This window comes from Mustela lutreola, chromosome 1 (genome assembly GCF_030435805.1).
Source record: "Mustela lutreola isolate mMusLut2 chromosome 1, mMusLut2.pri, whole genome shotgun sequence".
In the NCBI taxonomy this organism is placed as follows: Eukaryota; Metazoa; Chordata; class Mammalia; order Carnivora; family Mustelidae; genus Mustela; species Mustela lutreola.
The window spans coordinates 222,568,904-222,596,844 of NC_081290.1; the positions used below are offsets into that span (position 1 = coordinate 222,568,904).

The 27,941-nt window shown below is 38.5% G+C and overlaps 1 protein-coding gene and 1 long non-coding RNA gene across 3 annotated transcripts in view; one reads left to right on the plus strand and one right to left on the minus strand.

The window, feature by feature from the left end:
* The window catches only part of CCDC90B (coiled-coil domain containing 90B), a 44,214-nt gene that overhangs the window by 11,696 nt on the left and 4,577 nt on the right, over window positions 1-27,941 (plus strand). For both annotated transcript variants that reach the window (XM_059187713.1, XM_059187722.1), the window contains exons 4-8: window positions 17,670-17,771; window positions 18,380-18,421; window positions 18,506-18,577; window positions 18,662-18,715; window positions 19,806-19,920. In XM_059187713.1, the coding sequence (XP_059043696.1) occupies window positions 17,670-17,771; window positions 18,380-18,421; window positions 18,506-18,577; window positions 18,662-18,715; window positions 19,806-19,920 (385 nt within the window). The remainder of the gene's footprint in view (window positions 1-17,669; window positions 17,772-18,379; window positions 18,422-18,505; window positions 18,578-18,661; window positions 18,716-19,805; window positions 19,921-27,941) is intronic.
* Window positions 658-27,651, minus strand: LOC131840159 (uncharacterized). The gene is made up of 4 exons (XR_009357226.1): window positions 27,582-27,651; window positions 26,393-26,538; window positions 21,785-21,908; window positions 658-3,700 (listed from the first exon to the last, which is right to left on the minus strand). It is a non-coding gene; the product is annotated as an uncharacterized LOC131840159 (long non-coding RNA).

Here is a 27,941-nt window from a genome sequence, read left to right on the forward strand (position 1 = left end):
CTTTTATTCCTTTTTGTTGTCTTGATTGCTGTAGCTAGGACTATATTGAATAAAAGTGGTGAGAGTGGACATCGTTTTTTCTTCACCTTACAGAAAATGCTCTTTTTCCCCCCTGATTATGATGTTGGCTGTGGGTTTTTCATAAAGGTCTTTATTATGTTGAGGTATGTTTCCTCTAGACCTGCTTTGTTGAAGTTTTTTATCATGAATGGGTGTTGTACTTTGTCTTTTTGCTTTGTGCTTTTTCTGTATCAAAAGGATAATATGATTTTTATCCTTTCTGTTATTGTGAGGTTATCTCATTGATTGATATGAAAATATTGGACCATCCTGTATCCCAGAAATAATGGTAGTAAATGATTTTTTAATATGTTATTGGATTCATTTTTCTAGTTGTTTTTTTTTTTTTTAAGATTTTATTTATTTATTCGACAGAGATCACAAGTAGGCAGAGAGGCAGGCAGAGAGAGAGGAAGGGAAGCAGGCTCCCTGCTGAGCAGAGAGCCCAATGCTCGATTCTGAGTCATGACCCGAGCCGAAGGCAGAGGCTTTAACCCACCGAGCCTCCCAGGTGCCCTGCTAGTATTTTTGTTGAAGATTTTTGTATCTGTGTTCATTGGAGATACTGGCCTATAATTCTCTTTGTGGTGTCTTTACTTTTAATATCAGGGTAGTGCTGGCCTCATAGAATGAATTTGGAAGTTTTCCTTCCTCTTTTATTTTTTGGAATAGTTTGAGAAGAGTAGTATTAACTCGCCTTCTCATATTTGGTAGAATTCATCTGTGAAGCCATCTGATCCTGGACTTCTGTTCACTGGAGCCACCAGTGAACAAATAAATAAATAAATACAAATAAATAAATACATTTTTTAAATCTTTTAAATCTTTTATTAACATATAATGTATTATTAGCCCCAGGGGTACAGGTCTGTAAATCGTCAGGTTTACACACTTCACAGTACTTACCATAGCACATACCCTCCCCAATGTACATAACCCAATCGCAAATAAATCCATTTTTTAAAAAATTAAAAAAAAAATGCTTAACCAGATGAGCCACCCAGGCTCCCCAGTGGTAGGTCTTTTTTTAATTCAAGAGTGGGAATTGACCAATGAAATGTAATTTTACTTATGAAAAATTAGGGACACAGATTTTTTTTTCTTAACCCAAACTGAAGAGGTTACCACCCCTTTAGCAACTGTATTAGGAGATACAGATGAAGGCGTTATTTTTGCTGGCCAATACCAGTGTAAAGGAAAGGATGTCAGATACTTATCTTCCTCATAAATTACATTTAGAGTCTCTAGCATCTTTTAGTTTTGCAGCATTGTCAGTAGTCAGGAGCACTTGGTCCCTGTCCACAGGACTCAAAGGCTATCTTCCTCTCTTATGTTACCTGTTATGATAACCTGTCACTAGGTTCTAAACTGTGACTGACATGTTCTTTTGAATTGGGATCCAGGAAGACTTCTTAAACCTGCTGATGATAGGCTTGACCATAAGACATTACAGAGAGATTTACTGTAACTTGGTCATACCAGCATAAGACAACAGGGAATCAGCAGAAGGTTGTATACTAAAAGAATTCCAAGAAGCTTGTAAGGTTTTTTCTGAGGCGCCTATGATGTCTGTCCACAAAGTGAGTGCCTTGATCATTGGAGGTAGAGGAAAGTATACCCTAAGTGAGAAATACATTTTTTTTAAGTTATGTTTTGTTTTTACTTTGAGGGTATGAGCCTTGCAGCAGGGAAAGGCTTTAACTCATCCAGAAAACACACATACAAGAACAAGAACATTGATAGCCCATACTAAGTGGCCACAGAAGTCTGGCTGCTGGTATTCAGAAGGTCCAAAAGGAGATCTGAGGCGTCTGAGAACAAACAAAAACAATTTTTCCAGTGATTGTGGACCAGACAGGTCAGACCCTGCTGGTAGTTCTTGTAGTTTTCCACGAGTCTTCACGCCAGTACCTATTTGTAATTTGAGTCATCTAAATGTACTACCATGGGTGAAGGTATGCAAAAAATAGAAGATGGAATTTGTCAGGGAGCCAGGAAGAACCAAGCCTCTGTCTTAAGCCTCCCCATATGCCTGACTCTTTATTCAGTTTATAACCATTGCTTACCCATTTTAATTTTTCTGATTTAGGAGTACACTGTCACCATGTTACAAGGACGTTAGGAGCGCAAAAGTCTGGCAGTGAGGTGCCAATTTTGCAGAAGCAGAATGGACATTGTCTACATGTACCACAATTTTACAAATACAGTATAAAGAAGGCTTCATATTATTTATTTGACAATGCTTTCCATGTAATTTGCATGTCAAATAAGCCTGATTGGTTCAACAAATCCTTTGGAATATGCCAGGTCAAAAAGACTTCATTTAGAATTTGATTTGGAAAAGTTTGTCAAAAATATCAAAAAAAATTTTTAAAAATTATTTATTTTGGAGAGAGAGCGAGTGAGCATGCAAGCGTGGGGAGAGGGGCAGAAGGAAAGAGACTCTACAAGCAGACTCCATGCTGAGCACAGAGCCGGACATAGGGCTGATTCCACAGCCCTGACATCATGACCTGAGATCAAGAGTCAGATACTTAACTGAGCCATTCAGGTGCCCCAAAAATGTCAAAAAAGATTCTAAAGAACTCGCATGAGTAAGATAACAGATCATTAAGAAATTTAAGATTTAGAAGAGAAAGGAACTTTGACAGTCTTAAAAAAAAGACCAAAAGTCCAAGAAAACGTTGTCCCTTTAATAGAAAGCTAAATTCCAATCTCGCACCAGCTAACTTTTCATATTGAAAGTTATTTTTTTAATAAATTTATGTTAATCTTAAGCAGTTTGACTACACATTAAAATTCCTTTTTAGTGATTCCTTTTTTGGGATGTCTGGATGGCTCAGTGGCTTAAGCCTCTGCCTTCGGATCAGGTCATGATCTCAGGGTCCTGGGATCAAGCCCTACATAGGGCTCTCTGCTCAGCAGGGAGCCTGCTTCCTCCTCTCTCTCTGCCTACTTCTCTGCCTACTTGTGATCTCTCTCTTTGTCAAATAAATAAATAAAATATATTTTTTAATTCCTTTTTAATAAACCTTTTATAATTATTTTTCTACACCCTAGTTCTATCCAGTGTTTAATAATTAATGGTTTAGTATTTTGTCGTATTTGGAAATGATCTAGATATTTAATGAATTTAACTCATCATTTAACTTAAAACTTTAAGATTTTACACTACCAAAAAGAATTGGGGAGACTCTTTAAAAAGGTTATCTAAAACTTTTATTTACTTGTTCTTAATTATATTTAAATTACTTACAAAAACTTCATTAAATCTTAGAAAAAGTCAGCCATTATCCGAAGCTATTATTTTTTGTATGATATCTTCTTGAGGTGGCAAACAGTCTAACAGCCTCTAAATGCTCGACTTCTGTCCAACAATTTTTGTGGCTCTTTGGCCTTCTAGATACGTGCTAGCAAGAGCCTTTATTTACATAAAACAAGAAAACGTTGCACCTGAACATACTAGAAGTACTCTGACCTGGCCACAAGGCCCTGTGTATACCATCAGCAATTCACATAGAACCTAGCTGGGGTTTTCCACACGGGGAATTGTTGTCTGAAGGCCTTGGCTCCTAGAAGACCCTTCTGCTGGCTCAACTGGGCTCCAGCATAACCATCTGCCATTTCAAGCTGACCTGCCCTGTAAAGGAAAGCCAATTAGGTCAGGAGCTGAATGGAAAAACACAAAACAGGGAGAGAGAGAGAGCACATAGAGGTCAAAAACAAGAGGAAATTACCACAGCCCTCAGAAACAGCAGGAAACACTGAACTCAAAGGGTTTGTGGGTACCATGTCTCTGTTTCTCATTCTCCTTGAATGCTGCCAGAAGTTTGCTTTGCTTTCCCTCACTGCCCACCAAATGGCTAAATAGCAAAAATTCAAACCAGTAATTTTATTTTATTTAATTTTTTAAAGTAAGCTCTGTGCCCAATGTGAGGCTTGAACTCATGACCCCAAGATTAGGAGTTACATATTCTACCAACTGAGACAGCTAGGCACTCCTCAACCAAGCAGATTTAAAGATCGACTTAGCTTTATTAAATGATTCATAAATCCGACAACAGCTCATTTGGCAAGTACAATGTGGCTCTGAGGAGTTGTACAAAGTGAAAGGTTTTTATAGGCGGGTAAGGCAAGAAAGTTACTAGCAAAAGAAAAATTGTTGCTTAGGGGAAAAGCAGAGAGTCTTAGGCAGAGAGCATCATCTTTCCTTTGGGGCATGGAGTGTGCCCATGTGGCAGACTCATTGACACTGGTCCAGAAATTCCTAACCAGATTGTTTTTTCCTTCATTGTATATTTTGGCCATTCTTTGTTATAGATTAATTTACCACATAAGCATGGGTGGCTCAGCGGGTTAAAGCCTCATCCTTCCGCTCGGGTCATGATCTTGGGGTCCTGGGATCGAACCCCACATCAGGCTTTCTGCTCAGTGGGAATCCTGCTCCCCACACCCCCGCCTGCCTCTCTGCCTACTTGTGAGATCTCTCTGTCAAATAAATAAAATCTTTAAAATATTTCTTTAAAAATTTACCATATAAGGATGGGTTTATTTTGGGGCTTTCTACTCTCTTGTGTTATCTGTGTGTCTGTTTTTGTGCCAGTACCAGGTTGTTTTTATCACAGTAGCTTAATAGTATATCTTGAAATCTGGAATTGTGACACCTCCAGCTTTGTTCATTCTCAAAATTGCTACCGCTATTTGAAGTTCTTTGTCATTCTGTACAATTTTACAATTATTTATTCCAGTTCTGTGAAAGATGCAGTTGGATTTATTAACTCCTTGGTTTAGTCCTAGGCATTTTATTCTTTTTGGTGCAATTGTAAATGGAATTGTTTATTTCTCTGCCACTTTGTTACTAGTGTATAGAAATGCACCTGATTTCTGGGTAATAATTTTCTGTCTTGCAACTCTACTGAATTCACTTATTATTCCTAGTAGAGGTTTTTTGGCGGTGTTTAGGGCTTAGGATTTTCTGGGTGTAGTTTAGGATTTTCTTTGTATAGTTTCATCTACAGAGAGTGACAGTTGTACTTCTTCTTCAGCACTTCTCTGCCTTTTCTTTTTGTTGCCTGATAGCTGTGGCTAGGGCTTCCAGTACTGTGTTGAATGGAACTGGTAAGAGTGGACATCTTCATTTTTTCCTGATCTTCGAGGAAAAGCTCTCCATTATTCACCATTGTGTATGACGTTAGCTGTCAAATATGGCTTTTATTATGTTGAGGTGTGCTCCCTCTACACCCACTTTGTTGAGAGTTTTTATCGTGGGTAGATAATATAATTTGTCAAATGCCTTTCTTTGCATCTATTAAGATGATGTGGTTTTTATCCTTCCTCTTATTAATGAGATGTACCACATTGACCAGTTTGTGACTACTGAGCCATCCTTGCATCCCAGGAATAAATTAAACTTAATCGTGGTAAATGATCTTCCTGCTGTATTGTTGAATTCAGTTTGCCAATATTTTTTGAGAACTTTGCATCTGTGTTCATCATTGATACGGGCCTGTTTCCTTTTTTTGTAGTGTTTTTGACTGGTTTTGGTATGAGGGTAATGCTGGCCTCATAGAATGGATTTGGAAGCTTACTCTTTTTTTTGTTTGTTTGTTTTTGGAATATTTTTTGGAATATTTTGAGGAGAACTGGTGTTAAACTCTTGCTTAAATGTTTGATAGAATTCACCTGTGACTCTATCTGGTCCTGGACTTTTGTTTGTTGGGGTTTTTTGATCATCAGTTCAATTTCGTTACTAATAATGGGTCTCTTCAGATTTTCTGTTTCTTTGTGATTCAGTTTTGACAGTTTATGTATTTCTAGAAATTTATGTATTTCTTGTAGGTTGGCCATTTTGCTGGCATGTAACTTTGTAGTATTCTGTTCTGGAGTCAGACGCGCTACCATTGCGCCAGGAGGTCACGTATTCTGTTCTGATCTTTTGTATTTCTGTGGTGTCAGTTGTTGCTTACCCTCTTTCATTTTTTTTTTTTTAAAGATTTTATTTATTTATTTGACAGAGAGAAATTACAAGTACACTGAGAGGCAGGCAGAGAGAGAGAGAAGGAAGCAGGCTCCCTGCTGAGCAGAGAGCCCGATGTGGGACTCGATTCCAGGACCCTGAGATCATGACCTGAGCCGAAGGCAGCGGCTTAACCCACTGAGCCACCCAGGCGCCCCTCTTTCATTTTTTTGTGTCCTCCTTTTTTTCTTGATAAGTCAGGCTAAAAGTTTATCACTTTTATCTTTTCAAAGAACTGGCTCTTGGTTTCATTATTCTATTTCTTTTGGGGGTTTTAGTCTCCATTTCATTTATTTCTACTCATCTTTATTATTTTCTTCCTTCTACTAATTTGGGGTTTATTCTGTTCTTTTTCTAGTTTCTTTACACGTAGGGTTAGATTATTTATTTGAAATTTTTTGTGTTTCTTGAGGTAGGCTTGTTTCACTATGCATTTCCTTCTTAGAACTGCTTTCACTGTGTCCCCAAGGATTTTAAACCATTGTGTTTCATTTTCATTTGTCTCCTTGTATTTTTTTTATTTTCTCTTTGATTTCTTCATTGACCCATTGGTTGTTTCACAGCATGTGGTTAACCTCTATATATTTGTTTCTTACACTTTTATTCTTATGATTTATTTCTAGTTTTCGTATGTTGTGGTTGGAAAAGATTACTGTGAATTGTCTTATTAAATTTAGTGAGACTTGTTTTGTGGCCTCACATGCGATCTGTTCTGGAAAATGTAATGTGTTCCCTTAAAAAGAATGGATAATCTGTTGTTTGGGGGTATGTATCTTTTAAGTCCCTCTGGTCTAATATGTTGGCTGAAAAACTACTGTTGCCTTATTTATTTTCATTCTTTATGATCTATCTGTTGTTCTAAGTGGGGTATTAAAGTCTCCCAGGATTGTATTACTGTCACTTTCTCCCTTCATCTATTAATATTTGTTTTATGTATTAGTAGGTGCTCCAGTGTTGGGTACATAGATATTTATAATTATTATAACCTCTTGTTAGATTGATCCCTTTATTATAATGTAATGCCCTTGTTTGTCTCTTGTTACAGTCCTTTTTTTTTTTTTTTTAAGATTTTATTTATTTATTTGACAGAGATCACAAGTAGGCAGAGAGGCGGGCAGAGAGAGGAGGAAGCAAGCTCCATGCTGAGCAGAAAGGCCGACTTGAGGCTCTATCCCAGGACCCTGGGATTATGACCTGAGCTGAAGGCAGGGGCTTTAACCCACTGAGCCACCCAGGTGCCCCTACAGTCTTTATTTTAAAGTCTATTTTTTTTTTTTAAGATTTTATTTATTTATTTGACAGAGCGAGATCACAAGTAGGCAGAGAGGCAGGCAGAGAGAGAGGAAGGGAAGCAGGCTCCCTGCTGAGCAGAGAGCCCGATGCGGGACTCGATCCCAGGACCCTGAGATCATGACCTGAGCCGAAGGCAGCGGCTTAACCCACTGAGCCACCCAGGCGCCCTAAAGTCTATTTTTATTGATTTAATTATTGCTACTCTGGTTTGCTCCCCCCCATCAATTTGCATAGAGTATCTTTTTCTATCCCTTCACTTTAAGTCTGTATGTTTCTTTAGTACTGAAGTGAGTTTCTTATAAACTGCACTTAGATAGGTCTTATTTTTTTTAATCCAATCTGTCACCCTGTCTTTTTTTTTTCTTCTCAGCGTAACAGTATTCTTTGTTTTTTTTTTTTGTTTTTTTTTTTTTTTTTTTTTTTTTTTATTTTTTATAAACATATATTTTTTATATACATATATTTTTATCCCCAGGTCTGTGAATCACCAGGTTTACACACTTCACAGCACTCACCAAATCACATACCCTCCCCAATGTCCATAATCCCACCCCCTTCTCCCCAACCCCCTCCCCCCGGCAACCCTCAGTTTGTTTTGTGAGATTAAGAGTCACTTATGGTTTGTCTCCCTCCCAATCCCATCTTGTTTCATTTATTCTTCTACCCACTTAAGCCTCCATGTTGCATCACCACTTCCTCATATCAGGGAGATCATATGATAGTTGTCTTTCTCTGCTTGACTTATTTCGCTAAGCATGATACGCTCTAGTTCCATCCACGTTGTTGCAAATGGCAAGATTTCATTTCTTTTGATGGCTGCATAGTATTCCATTGTGTATATATACCACATCTTCTTGATCCATTCATCTGTTGATGGACATCTAGGTTCTTTCCATAGTTTGGCTATTGTGGACATTGCTGCTATAAACATTCGGGTGCATGTGTCCCTTTGGATCACTACATTTGTATCTTTAGGGTAAATACCCAATAGTGCAATTGCTGGGTCATAGGGCAGTTCTATTTTCAACATTTTGAGGAACCTCCATGCTGTTTTCCAGAGTGGCTGCACCAGCTTGCATTCCCACCAACAGTGTAGGAGGGTTCCCCTTTCTCCGCATCCTCGCCAGCATCTGTCATTTCCTGACTTGTTGATTTTAGCCATTCTGACTGGTGTGAGGTGATATCTCATTGTGGTTTTGATTTGTATTTCCCTGATGCCGAGTGATATGGAGCACTTTTTCATGTGTCTGTTCGCCATCTGGATGTCTTCTTTGCAGAAATGTCTGTTCATGTCTTCTGCCCATTTCTTGATTGGATTATTTGTTCTTTGGGTGTTGAGTTTGCTAAGTTCTTTATAGATTCTGGACACTAGTCCTTTATCTGATATGTCGTTTGCAAATATCTTCTCCCATTCTGTCAGTTGTCTTTTGATTTTGTTAACTGTTTCCTTTGCTGTGCAAAAGCTTTTGATCTTGATGAAATCCCAGTAGTTCATTTTTTCCCTTGCTTCCCTTGCCTTTTGCGTTGTTCCTAGGAAGATGTTGCTGCGGCAGAGGTCGAAGAGGTTGCTGCCCGTGTTCTCCTCAAGGATTTTGATGGATTCCTTTCGTACATTGAGGTCCTTCATCCATTTTGAGTCTGTTTTTGTGTGTGGTGTAAGGAAATGGTCCAATTTCATTTTTCTGCATGTGGCTGTCCAATTTTCCCAGCACCATTTATTGAAAAGGCTGTCTTTTTTCCATTGGACATTCTTTCCTGCTTTGTCGAAGATTAGTTGACCGTAGAGTTGAGGGTCTATTTCTGGGCTCTCTATTCTGTTCCATTGATCTATGTGTCTGTTTTTGTGCCAGTACCATGCTGTCTTGATGATGACAGCTTTGTAATAGAGCTTGAAGTCCGGAATTGTGATGCCACCAACGTTGGCTTTCTTTTTCAATATCCCTTTGGCTATTCGAGGTCTTTTCTGGTTCCATATAAATTTTAGAATTATTTGTTCCATTTCTTTGAAAAAGATGGATGGTACTTTGATAGGAATTGCATTAAATGTGTAGATTGCTTTAGGTAGCATAGACATTTTCACAATATTTATTCTTCCAATCCAGGAGCATGGAACATTTTTCCATTACTTTGTGTCTTCCTCAATTTCTTTCATGAGTACTTTATAGTTTTCTGAGTATAGATTCTGTGTCTCTTTGGTTAGGTTTATTCCTAGGTATCTTATGGTTTTGGATGCAATTGTAAATGGGATTGACTCCTTAATATCTCTTTCTTCTGTCTTGCTGTTGGTGTAGAGAAATGCAACTGATTTCTGTGCATTGATTTTATATCCTGACACTTTACTGAATTCCTGTATAAGTTCTAGCAGTTTTGGAGTGGAGTCTTTTGGGTTTTCCACATATAGTATCATATCATCTGCGAAGAGTGATAATTTGACTTCTTCTTTGCCGATTTGGATGCCTTTAATTTCCTTTTGTTGTCTGATTGCTGAGGCTAGACCTCTAGTACGATGTTGAATAGCAGTGGTGATAATGGACATCCCTGCCGTGTTCCTGACCTTAGAGGAAAAGCTTTCAGTTTTTCTCCATTGAGAATGATATTTGCGGTGGGTTTTTCATAGATGGCTTTGATGATATTGAGGTATGTGCCCTCTATCCCTACACTTTGAAGAGTTTTGATCAGGAAGGGATGTTGTACTTTGTCAAATGCTTTTTCAGCATCTATTGAGAGTATCATATGGTTCTTGTTCTTACTTTTATTGATGTGTTGTATCACATTGACTGATTTGCGGATGTTGAACCAACCTTGCAGCCCTGGAATAAATCCCACTTGGTCGTGGTGAATAATCCTTTTAATGTACTGTTGAATCCTATTGGCTAGTATTTTGTTGAGTATTTTCGCATCTGTGTTCATCAAGGATATCGGTCTATAGCTCTCTTTTTTGGTGGGATCCTTGTCTGGTTTTGGGATCAAGGTGATGCTGGCCTCATAAAATGAGTTTGGAAGTTTTCCTTCCATTTCTATTTTTTGGAACAGTTTCAGGAGAATAGGAGTTAGTTCTTCTTTAAATGTTTGGTAGAATTCCCCCGGGAAGCTGTCTGGCCCTGGGCTTTTGTTTGTTTGGAGATTTTTAATGACTGTATCTATCTCCTTACTGGTTATGGGTCTGTTCAGGCTTTCTATTTCTTCCTGGCTCAGTTGTGGTAGTTTATATGTTTCTAGGAATGCATCCATTTCTTCCAGATTGTCAAATTTATTGCCGTAGAGTTGCTCATAGTATGTTCTTATAATAGTTTGTATTTCCTTGGTGTTAGTTGTGATCTCTCCTCTTTCATTCATGATTTTATTTATTTGGGTCCTTTCTCTTTTGTTTTTGATAAGTCGGGCCAGGGGTTTATCAATTTTATTAATTCTTTCAAAGAACCAGCTCCTAGTTTCGTTGATTTGTTCTATTGTTTTTTTGGTTTCTATTTCATTGATTTCTGCTCTGATCTTTATGATTTCTCTTCTCCTGCTGGGCTTAGGGTTTCTTTCTTGTTCTTTCTCCAGCTCCTTTAGGTGTAGGGTTAGGTTGTGTACCTGAGACCTTTCTTGTTTCTTGAGAAAGGCTTGTACCGCTATATATTTTCCTCTCAGGACTGCCTTTGTTGTGTCCCACAGATTTTGAACCGTTGTATTTTCATTATCATTTGTTTCCATGATTTTTTTCAATTCTTCTTTAATTTCCCGGTTGACCCATTCATTCTTTAGAAGGATGCTGTTTAGTCTCCATGTATTTGGGTTCTTTCCAAACTTCCTTTTGTGGTTGAGTTCTAGCTTTAGAGCATTGTGGTCTGAAAATATGCAGGGAATGATCCCAATCTTTTGATACCGGTTGAGTCCTGATTTAGGACCGAGGATGTGATCTATTCTGGAGAATGTTCCATGTGCACTAGAGAAGAATGTGTATTCTGTTGCTTTGGGATGAAATATTCTGAATATATCTGTGATGTCCATCTGGTCCAGTGTGTCATTTAAGGCCTTTATTTCCTTGCTGATCTTTTGCTTGGATGACCTGTCCATTTCAGTGAGGGGAGTGTTAAAGTCCCCTACTATTATTGTATTGTTGTTGATGTGTTTCTTTGATTTTGTTATTAATTGGTTTATATAGTTGGCTGCTCCCACGTTGGGGGCATAGATATTTAAAATTGTTAAATCTTCTTGTTGGACAGACCCTTTGAGTATGATATAGTGTCCTTCCTCATCTCTTATTACAGTCTTTGGCTTAAAATCTAATTGATCTGATATAAGGATTGCCACTCCTGCTTTCTTCTGATGTCCATTAGCATGGTAAATTCTTTTCCACCCCCTCACTTTAAATCTGGAGGTGTCTTCGGGCTTAAAATGTGTTTCTTGGAGGCAACATATAGATGGGTTTTGTTTTTTTATCCATTCTGATACCCTGTGTCTTTTGACAGGGGCATTTAGCCCATTCACATTCAGGGTAACTATTGAGAGATATGAATTTAGTGCCATTGTATTGCCTGTAAGGTGACTGTTACTGTATATGGTCTCTGTTCCTTTCTGATCTACCACTTGTAGGCTCTCTCTTTGCTTAGAGGACCCCTTTCAATATTTCCTGTAGAGCTGGTTTGGTATTTGCAAATTCTTTCAGTTGTTGTTTGTCCTGGAAGCTTTTAATCTCTCCTTCTATTTTCAATGATAGCCTAGCTGGATATAGTATTCTTGGCTGCATGTTTTTCTCATTTAGTGCTCTGAAAATATCATGCCAGCTCTTTCTGGCCTGCCAGGTCTCTGTGGATAAGTCAGCTGCCAATCTAATATTTTTACCATTGTATGTTACAGACTTCTTTTCCCGGGCTGCTTTCAGGATTTTCTCTTTGTCATTGAGACTTGTAAATTTTACTATTAGGTGACGGGGTGTGGGCCTATTCTTATTGATTTTGAGGGGCATTCTCTGAACCTCCTGAATTTTGATGCTCGTTCCCTTTGCCATATTGGGGAAATTCTCCCCAATAATTCTCTCCAGTATACCTTCTGCTCCCCTCTCACTTTCTTCTTCTTCTGGAATCCCAATTATTCTAATGTTGTTTCGTCTTATGGTGTCACTTATTTCTCGAATTCTCCCCTCGTGGTCCAGTAGCTGTTTGTCCCTCTTTTGATCAGCTTCTTTATTCTCTGTCATTTGGTCTTCTATATCACTAATTCTTTCTTCTGCCTCATTTATCCTAGCAGTGAGAGCCTCCATTTTTGATTGCACCTCATTAATAGCTTTTTTGATTTCAACTTGGTTAGATTTTAGTTCTTTTATTTCTCCAGAAAGGGCTTTTATATCTCTCGAGAGGGTTTCTCTAATATCTTCCATGCCTTTTTCGAGCCCGGCTAGAACCTTGAGAATTGTCATTCTGAACTCTAGATCTGACATATTACCGATGTCTGTATTGATTAGGTCCCTAGCCTTCGGTACTGCCTCTTGTTCTTTTTTTTGTGGTGAATTTTTACGTCTTGTCATTTTGTCCAGATAAGAGTAAATGAAGGGGCAAGTAAAATACTAAAAGGGTGACAACAACCCCAGGAAAATATGCTTTAGCCAAATTAGAAGAGATCCAAAATCGTGAGTGGGGAGAAAGGGGATAAAAAGAGGTTCAAAAAGGAAGAAAGAAAAAAGAAAAAAAAAAAAAAAAAAGAAAAGAAAAGAAAAGAATTTTTTTAAAAAAGAAAACACCTAAGAAAAATGTAAAAAAATATATATATATATTAGATAAACTAATAAAAAATCGTTAAAAAAGAAAAAGGTAACAGTTAAAAAAAAAAAAAAATTTTACCCGAAGGCGAGAAAAAAAAAAAAAAATGAAAAAGGAAAAATTAAATTAACTGCAAGACTAAAAAAAATCACAGGAAAAAAGCCATGAGTTCCGTGCTTGGCTTTCTCCTCCTCTGGAATTCTGCTGCTCTCCTTGGTATTGAAACCGCACTCCTTGGTAGGTGAACTTGGTCTCGGCTGGATTTCTTGTTGATCTTCTGGGGGAGGGGCCTGTTGTAGTGATTCTCAAGTGTCTTTGCCCCAGGCGGAATTACATCGCCCTTACCCGGGGCCGGGGTGAGTAATCCGCTCGGGTTTGCTTTCAGGAGCTTTTGTTCCCTGAGTGCTTTCCGTAGAGTTCCAGAGGACGGGAATACAAATGGCGGCCTCCTGGTCTCCGGCCCGGAGGAGCCGAGAGCCCAGGGCCCCACTCCTCAGTGCGCCCTCAGAGAACAGCGCCCAGTTACTCCCGTCTGCCTGACCTCCGGCCGCGCTCCGAGCTCACCGAGCCTGCGACCGGTTCAAGGTAACACCGAGCTGCGAGCTTACTGTCGGCTCTGTCTCTGTAGCCGGCTTTCCCGTTCCAATACCCGCAAGCTCTGCGACACTCAGACACCCCGATCCTTCTGTGACCCTGCGGGACCTGAGGCCACGCTGACCCCGCGTGGGCTTCGCCCCGGTTTAGCCTCTGGAGCGATGTCCCTCAGCGGAACAGACTTTTAAAAGTCCTGATTTTGTGCGCGGTTGCTCCGCCGCTTGCCGGGAGCTGGCCCCTCCCCCCGGGGTCTATCTTCCCGTCGCTTTGGATTCACTTCTCCGCCGGTCCTACCTTTCAGAAAGTGGTTGTTTTTCTGTTTCCAGAATTGCTGTTCTTCTTCTCTTCGATCTGCCGATGGATTTTCAGGTGTTTGCAATCTTTAGATAAGCTATCTAGCTGATCTCCGGCTAGCTGAAGCAGTCTCAGCTTGCTACTTCTCCGCCATCTTGACTCCTCCCCCTTCTTTGTTTTTTTAAAGATTTTATTTATTTATTTGACAGAGAGAGATCACAAGTAGGCAGAGAGGCAGGCAGAGAGAGAGGAGGAAGCAGGCTCCCTGCTGAGCAGAGAGTCCGATGCGGGGCTCGATCCCAGGACCCCGAGATCATGACCTGAGCCAAAGGCAGCGGCTTAACCCACTGAGCCACCCAGGCGCCCCCAGTATTCTTTGTTTTTGCACCACACCCAGTGCTCCATGCAATCCGTGCCCTCTCTTAATACCCACCACCTGGTTCCCCCAACCTCCCACCCCTTGCCCCTTCAAGACCCTCAGATTGTTTTTCAGAGTCCATAGTCTCTCATGTTCACCTCCCCTTCCAATTTCCCTCAACTCCCTTCTCTCTAACTCCCCTTGTCCTCCATGCTATTTGTTATGCTCCACAAATAAGTGAAACCATATGATAATTGACTCTGCTTGACTTATTTCACTCAGCATAATCTCTTCCAGTCCCGTCCATGTTGCTACAAATGTTGGGTATTCATCCTTTCTGATGGAAGCATAATACTCCATAGTGTATATGGACCACATCTTCCTTATCCATTTGTCCATTGAAGGGCATCTTGGTTCTTTCCACAGTTTGGCGACCCTGTGTCTTTTGATTGAAACTCTTAGACCATTTCATTTAATTATTTGATATATATATTCTTTTTGCCATTTTGATGCTTTTGTATTTCTTCTCCATTTCTTTCTTGGTCTCTTACTCTCAGTCCTTGTGATTGATGACTTTCTTTAGTGTTTTGCTTAGCTTTCTTTCTCTTTTTTATTTTTTGTGTATCTCTTACAGGTTTTAGGTTTGTGGTTGCCATAAGGTTCATATATGACATCCTAAGTGTTTAGCAGTCTGTATTAAGTTGATGGTTACTTAAGTTCAAACACATTCTAAAAGAAACTTCATTTTTTATCTCCTGCTTCCATACTTTATGTATATGTTGTCATATTTTATATCTTTTTAGTTTGTGAGTCCGCTTAACTGTTTTTGTTTTTTAAAATATTTTATTTATTTATTTGACAGACACAGATCACAAGTAGGCAAAGAAGCAGGCACAGAGAGAGGAGGAAGCAGGCTCCCTGCTGAGCAGAGAGCCCAGTGCTGGGCTCGATCCCAGGACCCTGGGATCATGACCTGAGCCAAAGGCAGAGGCTTTAACCCACTGAGCCACCCAGCCACCCCACGCTTAACTGATTTTTAAATATAATGGGCTTTACTATTTCTATCTTTTAATCTTCAAGCATACTTTTTAAGTGTTTACTACCTTTAACCCATGGAAGTTTTCATTTCATAATTTTCTTCTAATTATGGCCTCTTCTTTTCTCCTCAAAGAAATCATTTGTATTTTTTTTAATTTTTTATTTTTTTATAAACATATAATGTATTATTAGCCCCAGGGGTATAGGTCTGTGAATCGCCATTTATATTTTTTTTATAAGGCCTCTACAGGTGATGAACTTTTTAAAACTTTGTTTTTCTGGAAAATTCATTAGTTTTGAATGATGTGGAGTATTCAGGTTGTAGATTTTTACAACTTTAAGCACTTTGAATATATCATATTGTCCCCTTCTGGCCTGTATAGTTTCTGCAGGGAAATCAGCTGATAGTCTGAGATTTCCTTTCTATGTAACTCACTGCTTCTCTCTTTCTGGTTTTTAAACCTCTCCCCTTTATCTTTGACATTTTAATTACTATTTGTGGTGTGGACTTCGTTGGGCTCATCTTTAGTGCTTCTCTACACTTCTTGGACCTAGAGGTCTGTCTCCTTCCCCGGGTAAGGAAGGTTTTCATCTGTCATTTCTTCAAATAACTTATCTGCCTACACCCTTCCCTTTCTTCTTCTCGGACCCCTATAATGCAAATGTTTTTTCACTTGATGTTGTCCAGGAGATCCCTTAACCTTTCTTTTCTTTTTTTTTTTTTTACTGTTGCCCTCTTTTCCATATCATTAATCTGTTCTTTTCTATCCTCTTATCTGTTGATTCCCTTTAGTTCATCTTTCATTTCAGATATTGTGTTCTTCAACTCTGATGCGTTCTTGTTAAATTTTCTCTTTGTTCAAGTTCTCAGTAAGTTTATCAACTCCATTGTCCAATCCAGTGAGCATCTTTATGTCCATAATTTTGAACTATTTATCAGGCATATTTCTTATTTCCATTCTATTTAGTCCTGTTTCCAAGGTTTTGGTTTTGTTTGAAGTAGACTCCTTTGTCTCCTCCTCTTGCTTTACTTTTTTTCTGTGAATTATATGCAACAACTGCTTTTCCAAAGTAGAATGACACTGTGTAGTCATTGCCTGTGGAGAATGTGTGCCTGGTGACTTTAGCTGGCTTTCTGAATGTGTGGATGTCATGGACTTGGGCCACTTGGGTGGGATGTACAGAACCAAAGCACGTACAGGCCAGGACAGTCTCACACCTCTCCACATAGAGTGCCCCCTGGCCAGACAGCTGGTGCTATAGTAGGTATTATCTGGAGACATTCCCAGGGTTTTTGCCTGCCTGGTAAGACAGTTGAAGCTGAAGAGGTTTCATTCTGGGCAGCTTGGGGCTCTCCATGGAGCTAGTGCCCTGGGCAGGACAACTTGAGTTTTACTGAGCATGGGCCAGGGCTTCCCAAGACCTTTCATGCAGGTGGCACCCTGGTTGGGTGTGAGCTAATTTGGAAGGGCCTGGGATGCTCTGAACCGGGGGTGTCCTGGCAAGTTATCTGGAGGTGAAGTGGTGGGGGTCTGGATTATTCTGGGGTGCTTTGCGCTTGTGTCACCTTTGTGAGTCAGCTGTTGGGAACACTGACCATGGGTGTTCTGCTGTGGTCTCCACTGGGGCCACTTTCACGGACACTGTGTTGGTTTGGGTCAGGGGCCTGGTGCTGCTGAAGTAGTAAGCTGGCTGTAGTGCCCAGATGAACTTGTATGTGTGCTCTCAGGGTGGACAGGGAAGACCGTGATGCTCACCAGCCCCTCACAAGCCCCTACACTGCTTGGCAGAGTTCTGGGGCAGGATCTTTTATATTCTAGTTACCCTTTGAAACCTCATTGTTTTTTCTGTAGCCCAGGGCAGACAGATCTGCTCATAGTCCTTCAGTATTATCCCCTCCACTGTGGTTCTCAGTGTCAGGTTTGGGGGTTCCTTCATGACTATGTTTCTGTCTCTCTCTTGCCTTTTTGTATATGATTTATCTTTTGCTGTGCAGAAGCTATTTGGTTAGCCCTTTATTGTTCTTCAGGAGGAAATAGGTGTAATTTGTTGGAGGAGCTGAGTTCAGGAGCGGAGTTCAGGGTCTTCCTATGTGGCAACCTTGGACTAGAACTTTTCATTTTGGTACAGTTTTCATATGGTTTGGTTTTGCTTAGTTAGCCAAGCAACATTATACCTTGTAGCATAACAACGGATTCTTCTAAGTTTCATCAATACAATTCTGTGTAAGGTGATGACATTCATTATCACTGTTATTTTTAATTTTGCTTTCCAGGAAATAACAGTACAACAACTAATGTCTCATTTGGACTCCATCAGGAAAGACATGGTCATCCTAGAAAAAAGTGAATTTGCAAATCTGAGAGCAGAGAATCAGGTGATACAGGTTTTGGGTCATTACTAATAAAATAACTGATTTCACATGTATTCCACTTGGTGAGGAGTAGGACCAAATAATGATTTTATGTGGTCATAGATCAAAGTATATTACATGTTTAACTGTAACTAAGTTTCTATGTATAAATCAGTTTCTTGAACAAAGATTAAGGGTTGTACCTTACACGTATACAAGTTATATGGAAGGGAAAATCTTTGAGCTCTTTATTATGTAAAATTTCTCAAACAGCTCAATATAATGTTCTTGGAATTTAATGGGACATTTTCCATTTTACATGATTCTGTGCTAACTTTTGTCAGTTAAAACTTTATACTTCAGTTGGAATTTTGTTTACTAGCTTAAATATTTTTAAATTTAGAATATCAGTCATGATTTAAAGGTAAAGTAAGAATACTTTTTTTGACTGTTCATAAGAATTTTTTGAATATGATGAAATATTTTCTTTTGTGTAGTTATACTTAATCCTTGATTAGAAATGTATAGATATCGTCCAGTTTTTGCTATTGCAGGGTTTCAGATTTGTTGAATAAATTATGCTGTAGATGTTTGATGTAATGGCAATTGCATGTGATTTTCTTTATATCTAGAAAATGAAAACTGAATTGGAACAAGTTAAGCAACAACTGATTGTAAGTACTTAAGCACTTCAGAATATTTTACTAATTTCAGAACAAACATTATGAGATTTCTTAATATTTTCATTTTCTTTAAAGAATGAAACCAGTCAAATCAGAGCAGACAATAAACTGGACATCAACCTAGAAAGGAGCAGAGTAACTGATATGGTAATGTGCTTCTAAATGTGCCTTCTTGGTAACTTAATTCCTCTAGCCTTTTTTTTTAACCTCCTGATTCATCATATCCTTTAGTTTACAGATCAAGAAAAGAAACTGATGGAAGCAACCACAGAATTTACCAGCAAGGTAAACTAGTATGTAAAAATGTCTTTTATCCATTCTCATGTATAACTGCTTATATGTGTTGTACCTGAACTGTGATCTCTGTCAGAATCTAGCCTTCCTGGTAACATATTTTATAACTAAATTATTTCTGTAAACAAAAGATCTATTTTTTGAAAGACAAGGATTCACAACTAGCATTGTAAATGAAGGCAGAGGCTAACAGTAACTATCTATTGAATGCTTATTATGTATTAAATACTGTTTTGCTTGCTTTACTTCTGTTCTCCTTAGCCTCTAAAGGCCCCCTTTATTCCCATTTTGCTAGTTTGGAAAATGAGGCACAGGGAGATTAAAGTTACCTAGCTACTAAGTGTTGGAGCCAGAATGTGACCCTGGATTCTAAACTCCATATTCTACAACTGTTTACCTTCTCCTAAATTGCGATCCTTGTTTAATCTCTATGGCTTAAGTAAAACCCAGCTTTTTGAGTCAGCCTATAAGTTCTACATTCCACCAGAAGAGACATCACTCTTTTTTTGTTGTTTTTAAGATTTTAGAAAGTGCACAACCCAGAGAGAGGCAGGAGAATGTCTTAAGCAGACTCTGTGCTGAGCTCAGAGCCACAGGCAGCGCTCAGTTTCATGACCCTGACCCTGAGATCACAACCTGAGCCAAAACCAAGAGTGGCAGTTTAACTGACTGTGCCACACATGTGCCTCGACGAGCATCACTCTTTCTTAATTATAATTAAATAGAAGGGAAGGCCTCATTTGTCTTTCCAATTATTCTATTCTGGTCTTTTCTTGGCCAGATAAAAGAAATAAACAAGGAAATCAGATTCTCTCTGAGAGCTAATTTCTAATCTCCATATGCCATCTTATCTTTCTACCTACCCCTTAGGGTATTTAACATGGTTAAATATCAAAAGTAGTCTATTCTTTTTGTCAGTTTGTAACTAAGTTCGTATGTTTTTTCTATCACTGTGCTTTTACTGTTTCCCCAGTTAAGACTTTTGCAATACAAAGTTAGCTCATAAGTAAGGGTTTCTAATATAAATGTTTGTGTCCATAATTCACAGGGACAAAATTTGTCTCATTCTTACTTTCTGCAGGATACCAAAACCAGAAGTATTATTTCTGAGACCAGTAATAAGATTGACACTGAAATTGCTTCTTTGAAAACACTGATGGAGTCTAACAAGCTTGAAACAATTCGCTACCTTGCAGGTAAGGCAATTTGCTCTCTTGTTAAAAAACAAAAATCAGTGGAGTAAATCTGAAGATCTAATTCACTTTTTTAAATTATTTGGGCTGCCTCTTATCTAGCAACTAGAGGGTATGGAAGCCCGATGCATTGTACAAAATGGAAGGTTTTTATAGGAAGAAAGGTGGGGCAAGAAAATTACTAGCAAAAGAAAAGGATTGTTCCAGGCACGCTCCCTTTCCCCTGAGGATAAAAACAAGGGGTCTTACACAAATTACCTTCTGTGTAGAGGGCCCATTCACTCATCAGAAGATCCCCCATTATTCAGTTAAAACTACATTTCTGGGAAAGTTTGAAAGTACAGTTAATGTAGGTGTTAAGCCCTGGTTTGACCTAAGTGACACCATTTGGGGCCTGTAGTTTAACAGTTCCCCCTTTGCTCAGTCTCAGCTTAACTGAAAAATGTGATCAAAATTTGAGACATTAGTGCTGCTCTCCGTTACCATTATGTTGTTGTTCTTTTTTCTGGTATTACTGGGGAGGAAGAATGTCCTTCTAGCTGGACTAAGATTGACATGAGACAGATTAACAGGAGAAAACAGACATGAAATTCCAAAGACATTCAGGCAATGTGAGGCTTATATGACATCCTGAGGTAAGAATAGGGGGAGTAGGGGTTCTGAGGATATAAAGGGAAGGACAGCCATTAGCAGGAAGGTGAGAGGAGATGTTTGGAAAATAAAGGTTGCTGTTACACAAATAAGCATCTTAGGTAAAAAGGAATCTCAGTAGCTCTCTCAGGGTATAGGCTGTCCTTTCTATAATTGTAAACATAGGCATTTGGTGGGGAGGTAAGGAGTTTTTCCTAAATCTACTGGTTTTTGACTGCTTTTAACTGAAAGTAATGGGCATGGACAAAGTGGCCCATCTTAGTGCCTGCCCTTGGCACTTGAAGTTTCCTCTGAGACATCCCTGAAGTTTCACACACATAAAGTTGAGCCCTGGTAGATTGTTCCATCTTGTTGAATCAGTCTTTTAGTACTGTCAATAGATCAGCTCAGTTATAATCTCACTTCAGGAGGCCATGATGCAGGTATATTCTTAAAGTGAGCCTGTGATTTAATTAAATAATCAATCAGGTGTTCTGTTTCTATCAGAACAAAAGGAAATAATGGTTAAGGATTGGATCAAAGTTTCTGAGTTCTGAGGGTGGCCAGTCCTGACTTCTAGATGTCCAGCTGAACATATCCTCAGCTGGAGTAGGAGTTAAAAGTGACAGTCTGACAGATTTTCCTGGTTTAGAGTCCACATATCTCTGCTTTTGTGAGTGGCTCCTAGAACAACAGGGATGTAGAGGGTCTAGATGGGAGGTAGTGTGACCTTTCTGAAGGTTACCTCAAGTTGTTTTTATTTGCTTTGCAGGGCTTCAGGGAAGAGTGCAGTTTTAGTTCTCAAATGATTCCTAGTCAGAAGGGTAGGAGAAAAACTGAAAATATGAGTTTAGAGAGTTGTAGCTAGTCATTGGAGGAAACTAGAGGTAATCTGGATCCAGTCCAGTTTTTGATGAGTAGTATTAAAATCTAATACACAGATGTGTTTTTCTTTCTGTAATCACCATTTCTACCAAAGATAGCCAAATTGACACTAATTTGTTTGCAAAGTAAGTTTGGTTTTAAAAGAACATGGCCTGATTAATTTACTTAAGTGTAGCAAGAATAGCAGTTGACCATATAGGCTCTTTAAACCTGCTTTGCTGGAACTATTCATAAGAAATCTCCAGATTAAATTGTCAGTTGCCATTAGACTTCACCTGCAGTACCTATAGATTTGGGTGAATTCTTTTCTCTAGGTTCCTGCACTGGCCAGGAAATGATCTTCTTTTCTTACCTGGTAAAGTTGCTGAGAACTCCATAAGCAATAGTTATCAGGCTGATATTTCCAAGGGAGCTTTATAGGCTCCATAAAATCCTTAAAGCTGTCTGGTCATATCTGAGTCCGTATAAATCTGTGTCTAAAATAGGACATTTAGTCAGAGCCTGGATCATATAACCAATTTACCCAATGTGTCCTGTTAAAAGGAGAATGGACTCTGAGAATACTCAATGGGTTTCTGAATGCTGGAGATGAATGTTCCAAATTGCTGTAAATCAATTAGATTAAGAAAAGTTTCCTTCAGTCTGAAAAAACAAAACATTTTAAAAAGTCAGCAGTGTTTCAAAGTCATAAAAATAATTCTTAGTTCATTCAGACCAATTTATTCTTATTCTGCTTGAATCTGATTTTTTTTGTTTATTAGTTCAGAAATTCTTACCTGGTTCGGATTTATGATTTTAAGATTATTGGAAACTTTTGTACTCAGATTCTTTATGTGAGTCTCACTGAGGACATCTGCATTACCATCAGAGTAAAAGAGTAACTTAAAGATGACCATGGTTATAGATCTGATTAGACTTCATTACAATGCAGTTGATAAGGAAATTGTTTTGTCTATAATATACAACACTTCAAGATAACATATGAAGATACCAGATTTTTAGGAGTTTCACTAATTTTACTAACATGTCTATACAAACAATCTAAGAGGATTTAGTGTCACTTTGCAATGCTTCCGCTGCAATTTACTATACCACCTTTTCACAAAATTTTTTAAAGTTTTTATTATGATCCAGAAACATAAAAAATATTTAAAAGGTTTGAACATTTAATTATTATGAAATAGCATGTAATTATTTAGCCCAAGTGACAATAAAAGATTTCAAAATCAAAGAGAAGTGGTTACGTTGTTGTTAGCAAAATTTAGCTCTTTTAATATTGACTAAGTTTTCTTAAGTCTTCAAAGATAACCAAACACAGAATCCTTGTTTTCTTGGCAGATGACTTTAAAGGTAAAGAAAAGCTTTGTTTACAGTTTCTTACTAAGAGCAGACCAATAGTTCAAGAAAATTATTTGCTTACTTAAATTCATCCTAATCTTAGCCAGTACTGATCACACGTAAAATTCTTTTCTAAAATTACTGTTCCATAAACCTTATCCAGCTTTATTTTTTACATTCAGATTTTGTCATAAGTTTTCCCTCTTTAACTGCCCTCACTTTAGGACAAAATTATCTTTTCATTCAGCAAAGCTATGTTTTTGTCAGCTGAAAGAAAACCAACCTCAAAGTAGGTTAGTAAATGCTTTTTTTGTCTCACCAAGGACCATAGCCTGGGAGACCGTCTTTCGTATTGCAAAGAACTGCTCAGAACTGCATACAAGGACATATACCCTCTCCCTTTTGTATCTGCAAAGTATAATCTGTTACAGTCCTTAAAATTGAAGTTTCTCTCACATCTGATTGTTAGAAAATATTGCTTGCATGCCTCTGTTTTAACTCGTTTTCTGCTTCTGCCTGTTTGATTTCTCCTTGGTCACTTGAGACTTCAAGTCAGAGAAGGCCAACATCAGTTGCATACTGCAGTTTAAGGACACAGTTCTTATTCCTCATACTCTGACTTTTCCCTACATACAGTTTTCCCCTTAACTCTTAGAAATTAATTTCTAGTGAAAACTATGTTATAAGCAGTTGTAAACTGTAATGTCTAGAAACATGTCCTTCATAGCAAATCACAAAACATTTTCCAACATCCAAATTTATCTTTAGTCTTTCTATAATAAGAAAGAAGTAGATAATTGAATGAGTTTATCTTAATTCGTTATTTTAACTTAGCAAAACATTAAAGTTTCAGGTTGCCAAAGATTTTGGAAGAAATTTAAAAGTTTACATACAAACCTTTTTTATGTTTATTTACTTGTTCTTAAGAATTATGTTCAGACTACCCACAAAACTTCTTTATAAAGTCAACCACTGTCCTAAACTTACTTTCTGTTAAGTTTTGCAAAAAAGGTAACATGAACATATTTAACTCTAAACACATGCATAATAGATATGTCTTTAACCAACAATACTAAGTAATCACATGAACTTTGAAAACATGTGGATTAGTTTCTAGCTTTCTGAGTTTTAGAACACCCAGTCCTTAACAAGCACTTGTCTTCAAACCACTAAAATAGAGCTCTTTTACAAATTTTGGTATTACCACCCAGAGATAGAAAAAAATCTCACATTTATAGCATATATAGACAAATATAAGACTTTTGTTTGCACCTTTTCTTTATAGCTTTTGTTTTAACTCACACCTATCTAGAGGACATTAATTAAAGCCCTGATTTCCAAAGACCCCACCCCATTGAAAAATTTCTCCCTGACCTTGGTATTTCAAACAATGGCTCTCTTCTCCTGATAGGGGTAGGAAATTTACATTCCAGAGGTTTGAAGAGATCATCCAAGTTTTCTCTAAGGTGGAGATAGAATGTACCAGTTTGTTACCAGAGGTGCTAGAGTCTGCCACAAAAGCCCTTTTAGAAGTTGGCGTTTTTAATTTTCAGTCACAGGCAGTTGTGGGTTGTGTTTACATTTTAAAGACCTAAGAATTTCAAGGGACAGTGAAAGAATGCAAAACAAGTTTTTTCCTTCAGAGTTTCAGATTGCTATTTAAGATTTGGCATTTTTTCTTAAGTGCAGGACAGTTTAGTTCGATATTGTAATCTTAGAAAGCTATAGACATTCTAAGAGGCATTGGTGGGCTTTGTTTCTTGAGTTACAGTTCTACTTTTTCAGAGATCTGTAAAACAAAGACAGTTGTTACTAATTTCCATAAAATTGGATTGTGTCCTGAATGTCAGGGGATTGGTCTGTTTTTTGAACTAAATTTGCTTTATATCAGAATTTTAACTAAAATTGGAATCAGAAACTTTATGCTTTTGTAAAATCTTTGTGAAGCACTTTAACAAAACCCTTTTTTCTGGGTGTATAGTTCAACCCTGGCTTTTCTATTAGCCCCTGAGTATTGGCCCTTTGCAAACCATTTGTAGGAGGAGCTAGGAAAAATTGTGGTCATTGTTCCTCTCCATAGAGGGGCTGCGAATAGCCATTAATCTTTTTAATTCTTCTCTAAATATGGCAGGATCTTCTGAAAGTAGAGGTGAAAGAGCTCTATAGTTTAAAAGATTTTCTGCTGTCCAGGGAACACAATTTCTTTTGTGACAGGTGGTCTAGGATCTACTTCTAAAGGACGTTGCATAGAAATGCCTAAAACTGGCAGAGCCTGATTTCAGAGCCCTGGAAGAGAGAAGCAAAGACACTTACTACCAGTGTTGGGTGCTTTTGTTAACATTCCTTTTCTAGCTTTCAGCATTTATATGAGCAACCTATATACTTTTAACCTAGAGATTAGGCCAGAGATCTCTGTTAATCCTATAGGGAAATGGATGTGAAAATAGTCAGATGAGACTGGATTTTAAGAAGGGGCATTTATGTTGGATATGGACATTGATTTTTGTCTGAAGTGTGATTTCTCTTCATTTTGTCAGGGGAGTCCCTAAGGCTAGCCATTATACTAATACAATTGAGAGCTACATTTAAATAGGTATTTTTTAAATATAGCCAATTTAAAGGATCCACTGTCTAGGCATTGATAAATGAGATCCATCAGTAGTAACTCACATCTGTTAGAAGTAACTAAATGGCTTAGCCAAAAGCATTCAGAGAAAAGTGGAGATAATGTAGCCCCCGTGATCCAAAATTAATCTAAGGAAGTAAAGGCCTTCATTGCACAGGTAGTAAGGATAATGCAATGAAAACCATCTCTGATCTCCCACAAAAATTTGAGACTCCTCCCGTCACAAACCCACTAATTTGTGACACCAGGCAGGTGCCACCTAGGAATGGGACTTTCCAGCAGTAACAGTGAACAAATGTCCCCATGGCCTGGGACCTCTCACAAGAAACTCTGCTAGCTGGCATAGCTAGACAGACTGAGAACCCGCCAATTCAAGTGGCCATCAAGGTACACCCTCTGGATAGCGGAGACCAAAAAGAATATTCTCAGTGATTACAAAGCCAAGCTCTTAGGACATAGAATAAGACAAAAGGAAAAAAACCATCCAGTTTTTATTGTAGCTAAGCCTTGGGTTTTTTGGAGCTACACTAATATCTGGGAGGCTTATGCGGTGGATTGTGTGTTTTATAGTGTTCTTTGTTGCACAGAAGCTTTCTGGAAGTTGGCAAGTGACTTGTGTCAATCTAAGCATCCATGACCAACTTATCCTAGCAGTGGAGTCTCTCAGCTAGGTGGCAAGCACTCTACTGGCTTTTAAGTGCTAAACCCATCCCCACCAGTTTGGTGGCTTTGGCTTCCAAGATGTCCCTTAGCAACAGCTTTTACCTCACCTATGACAAATGACATAAAAGACACAGGAAAACAAAGTTCCTGGGATGAAATGGATCCGTAAACAAGGAGTCTACCAAATTTACCAAGAGTCACTAAGCCTAAGGAACTAGTTCCACAAATAGTTTCTCCTGCTCATTTTCATTTAGAAAAAGTGTTCTCACCACTATTGCTCTTGACTCAGACTTCATAGAGATTCCAGGAGACAGAGGTGATAAGAAATCTTACCTTCTGCTGGCTATATGTCAGATTTCCCAAGGATCTCTCTGCTGCAGCAATGCTGGGGGAGAGTGGTATCCAGTGAGTTTAAAACATCCTGCTCTTTATGCCAGCTGTCAGGAAGGATGAATGTCCGCCCTTCAAGGTTCTTCTGGCTGGATGCAGAATCAAATTGACATGAAGCATTAATGAGAGAAATTCAAATTTGGTTTCATATGCACATAGGGAATCCAAAGACATGAAAATCCAAAGACAGGCAACGTGAGGCTTACATGACATCCTGAGCTAAAGAGAGGGGTTACAGATCCTGCAGATAGAAAGGGGAGGAAGATCCATAGGGACCAGTCAAAATCCAAACAAGTCAGAGACTCTGGAGGGAATCATCTTTTTAAGCCAAGCAACTTGTTCTTTGATCTTCTATAACTGAGTTTCAGCTTCCCCATAAGTGTTGGTCGAGGCACAGCAGGTGGTTACCAGAGCATAGACACCACTTTGCTCAGCTGAAATATAATCAAGCTAGTCTCTTATCAAGGACAACTTTGGCTACAGAATCTAAGGATCTTTGGTGGGCTGCTAATTTTTTAGCAGCAGATTTTGTAATAATTTAAGAATTAAGGAGAAGTTCATGACCATAGCCTCATTTATTTTTATCACTAAACAGGGAAATAGGGATCTGCCAAAAGGAGTGAATCCTAAATCAGAAAAGCATCTTGGTATAAATCCTTTAAACTTAGGGGAGTCAAAACAATGAAATGTTTTATTTTGCTTGTGAAAAGTTAAAGGCCTTTACATAAAAGACAAATAAAATAAACATGAACCTCAACACACTAGCAGTAACCAAAATATGTCGCTACAGACTGTCCAAGAGGCCATGCATACCACCAGCACTTCCTAAACTGGACTCAAGCAGACTGTGGACTAGAAATGAGGAAAGGACTAAACCAGTAAACCCCAATAAGGATTTAGGAGAAGGATTAGGGGAAGGATTCCAACATTGAATTATAGACTGAACCAAGGGCTGAGGATTGGTGCTCCAGTAGAGCCTCCTTTGTTAGTCTAGACTGAGTCATCAAGCCTGGAGTGGAACACCAATTAGATGGGTAGCTTGAACGCAAAAAGCAGAGCTGAAACTGATATACCAAAGGCCCCCATATGGCAAGAAAGACAGTGAACTCATAGCATATGCAGGGTGCCATACCTGTGTTTCTCATTGTTCCTAAATGCCAATAGATATTTGCTTCAGATCCCACCACTGCCAGCCAATTCTGTTAAAAAAAAACAAAAACAAACAAACAAAAAAAAAAAACTGAGTAGACTTGAGGATCTAATTGGCTGTATTAAATCATTCCTAAATTGGGCAGCATCTTACTTAGCCAGTAGAGGGGAGCTCCCAGGAGTTGTACAAAATGTACGGTTTTGGGGTACCTGGCTGGCTCAGTTGAGAGAGCTTGTGACTCTCGATCTTGGGATTGTGAATTTGAGCCCCACATTGGGTATAGAGATTACTTAAATAAAACTTAAGGGAAAAAAAGGTAAAAAGGAGAGAGGAGCAAGTGGG